Below are 2,786 nucleotides of genomic sequence, written 5' to 3'. Positions count from 1 at the left end.
TGTCTGTGTGCGCGCGCTCCCGCGTGCTTGCACACAGTGGATGAGTATCTTCAATATGATGGTTTGAGAACCACTAACAATGATGACCTAACCAACTACTCCCCTTGGGAAGCATAAGTTGTTAGCCGCCCAAGTGTAAAACTTTTAGATTCTCAACATGTATTTCAATTTGTCTATATGCAATATTATGTAGATTAAATGTACTGTTTGGACCTGGCAACGTTTTGCACTGATGACGCTTGGGGTTTGAGCTTAGATTAATACTCCATTTATGTCAATTTTACTCTTAAAATACCATTGTTACCACCTTTTTGTTTCTTATAGGTTACGTTACGGGAGATTTTGTTAAATTTGATGAAAATTAAGATTCTTAATTTAGACATTCGATTTTTTTTTTTTTTTTTTTTTTTTTTAGATTTAACTCAAGGTATCCTTGATAGACATATGCACATTTTATGTATATAATATGTATATTTATAAATGTGTGTGTATTTGCATGTATAAATGCTTATGTATATATTATATAGATATGTAGATATTTATGTATATATGCATATATATATGTACATGTATATATGCATGTACATATATATATATGTATATATATATAAATATGTACATGTGTATATAAACAAACGCATGCAAAAAAACATACACGCACACGCACACGTATGTATGTGTGTGTGTGTATATATTTACATACATGCATATGTAATATATATATATATACATGTGATATATATATATGCACACACGTATGTATGTAAGTATGTGTGTCTATATCAACTTGTGTGTGTTGTTAGTTGTTAGCCGCCCAAGTGTAAAACTTTTAGATTCTCAAACTGCATTTTGATTTGTCTATATGCAATATTTTGTAGATTAAATGTACTGTTTTGACTTGCCAGCTTTTTGCACTGATGACGCTTGGGTTTTGAGCTTACATGAATACTCCATTTATGTCGATTTTACTCTTAAAATAGCATTGTTACGACCTTAATTTTTTGTTTCTTATAGGTTGCATTACAAGAGATTTTGTTGAATTTGATGAAAATTAAGAATCTTAATATACACACTATTAGATTAAAAAAAAAAAAAAAAAAAATAACTCGTGGTATCCTTGATAGATGGATTGATATTTTATGTATATAATATGTATATTTATATATGTATTTGTATGTATATATATTTATGTATGTATATGTATGTATATTATGTATATATATGTATATGTAAGTACATGTCGATATGTATATACATGTATGTATTTATATATATATATATAAATATGTACATATGTGTCCTGGGTATGACCATAAACTGCATCCAGTGATGAGACTTGTTCGGGAGATCTGGAGTTGTGGTGAAAGTGGAGCTGCACCTTAATCATCACTGCTCCCAGGTCCTCTCTCGCCCAGAGAGGTAGCACCTGAAAGGGTCCCAGGTATAGGGTTACATATCCTTATGTTAGGCAGCAGTAACATTAGTACCTAGAACTGGCGGAAGAACCATTTCGATGATGAACGGTAGTTCCAAGGATAACAGTAGACAGGTCAGTTATCTTGACTTTGGCTGGTGTTCTGCGGATGGAGTAGTTCTGGAGGCCTGCTTCACCTATTAGCCTCTTTGTACAACCATGTTAATGCAACCTAACTATAATTCTGCCCTCGGCAAACGAGGTGGTTTGATTCAGAATCAAGGTAGTCTATCCCGGAGTGTAGGTCTGGAGGCCAGCTGAGCCAGTTAGTCCTCGAAGGAATGATTGAAGGAAAACGTGACAGAGGAAGGCAAAGAAGAACCTGGGGAAATGGCATCATAGAATGGAGTCAAACCAACGTGGTTGGCGATGCAAAGAGATAGGTTGAGGACAGAGATAGTTTGAGGCAACTGGTTGCCAACCTCCGGACCGGAGATGGTACTGGATGAATAATGATGATGAATGTGTATATATATAAACAAACGCATGCACACACACACACACACACACACACACACACACACACACACACATACACATACACATACACATACACATACACATACACATACACATACACACAAACACACAAACACACAAACACACATATACACATACAAACACACACACACACACATACACACACACACACACACACACACATATACATACACATGTATGTGTGTGTACATAAATACATACATGCATATGTAATATATATATATACATGTGATATATATATATGCACACATGTATGTATGTAAGTATGTGTGTGTTTTTTGTGTCTATATACACGTGTGTGTGTCTGTGTGCGCGCGCTCCCGCGTGCTTGCACACAGTGGATGAGTATCTTCAATATGATGGTGGTTTGAGAACCACTAACAATGATGACCTAACCAACTACTCCCCTTGGGAAGCATAAGTTGTTAGCCGCCCAAGTGTAAAACTTTTAGATTCTCAACATGTATTTCAATTTGTCTATATGCAATATTATGTAGATTAAATGTACTGTTTGGACCTGGCAGCTTTTTGCACTGATGACGCTTGGGGTTTGAGCTTAGATTATGTCAATTTTACTCTTAAAATACCATTGTTACCACCTTTTTGTTTCTTATAGGTTACGTTACGGGAGATTTTGTTAAATTTGATGAAAATTAAGATTCTTAATTTAGACATTCGATTTTTTTTTTTTTTTTTTTTTTTTTTAGATTTAACTCAAGGTATCCTTGATAGACATATGCACATTTTATGTATATAATATGTATATTTATAAATGTGTGTGTATTTGCATGTATAAATGCTTATGTATATA

General features: G+C 34.1%; 1 protein-coding gene across 1 annotated transcript in view; it reads left to right on the top strand.

The window, feature by feature from the left end:
• LOC125037894 overlaps positions 1 to 1,618 on the top strand; it is a 9,275-nt gene extending 7,657 nt beyond the window's left edge. Inside the window, exons 5-6 of the mRNA XM_047631132.1 lie at positions 879 to 885; positions 1,469 to 1,618. Of these exons, the coding sequence (XP_047487088.1) occupies positions 879 to 885; positions 1,469 to 1,618 (157 nt within the window). The remainder of the gene's footprint in view (positions 1 to 878; positions 886 to 1,468) is intronic.
• Positions 1,619 to 2,786: the final 1,168 nt, after the last annotated feature.

This window comes from Penaeus chinensis, chromosome 24 (genome assembly GCF_019202785.1).
Source record: "Penaeus chinensis breed Huanghai No. 1 chromosome 24, ASM1920278v2, whole genome shotgun sequence".
Classification (NCBI taxonomy): Eukaryota; Metazoa; Arthropoda; class Malacostraca; order Decapoda; family Penaeidae; genus Penaeus; species Penaeus chinensis.
This window is presented reverse-complemented; position numbering and strand designations above follow the sequence as displayed.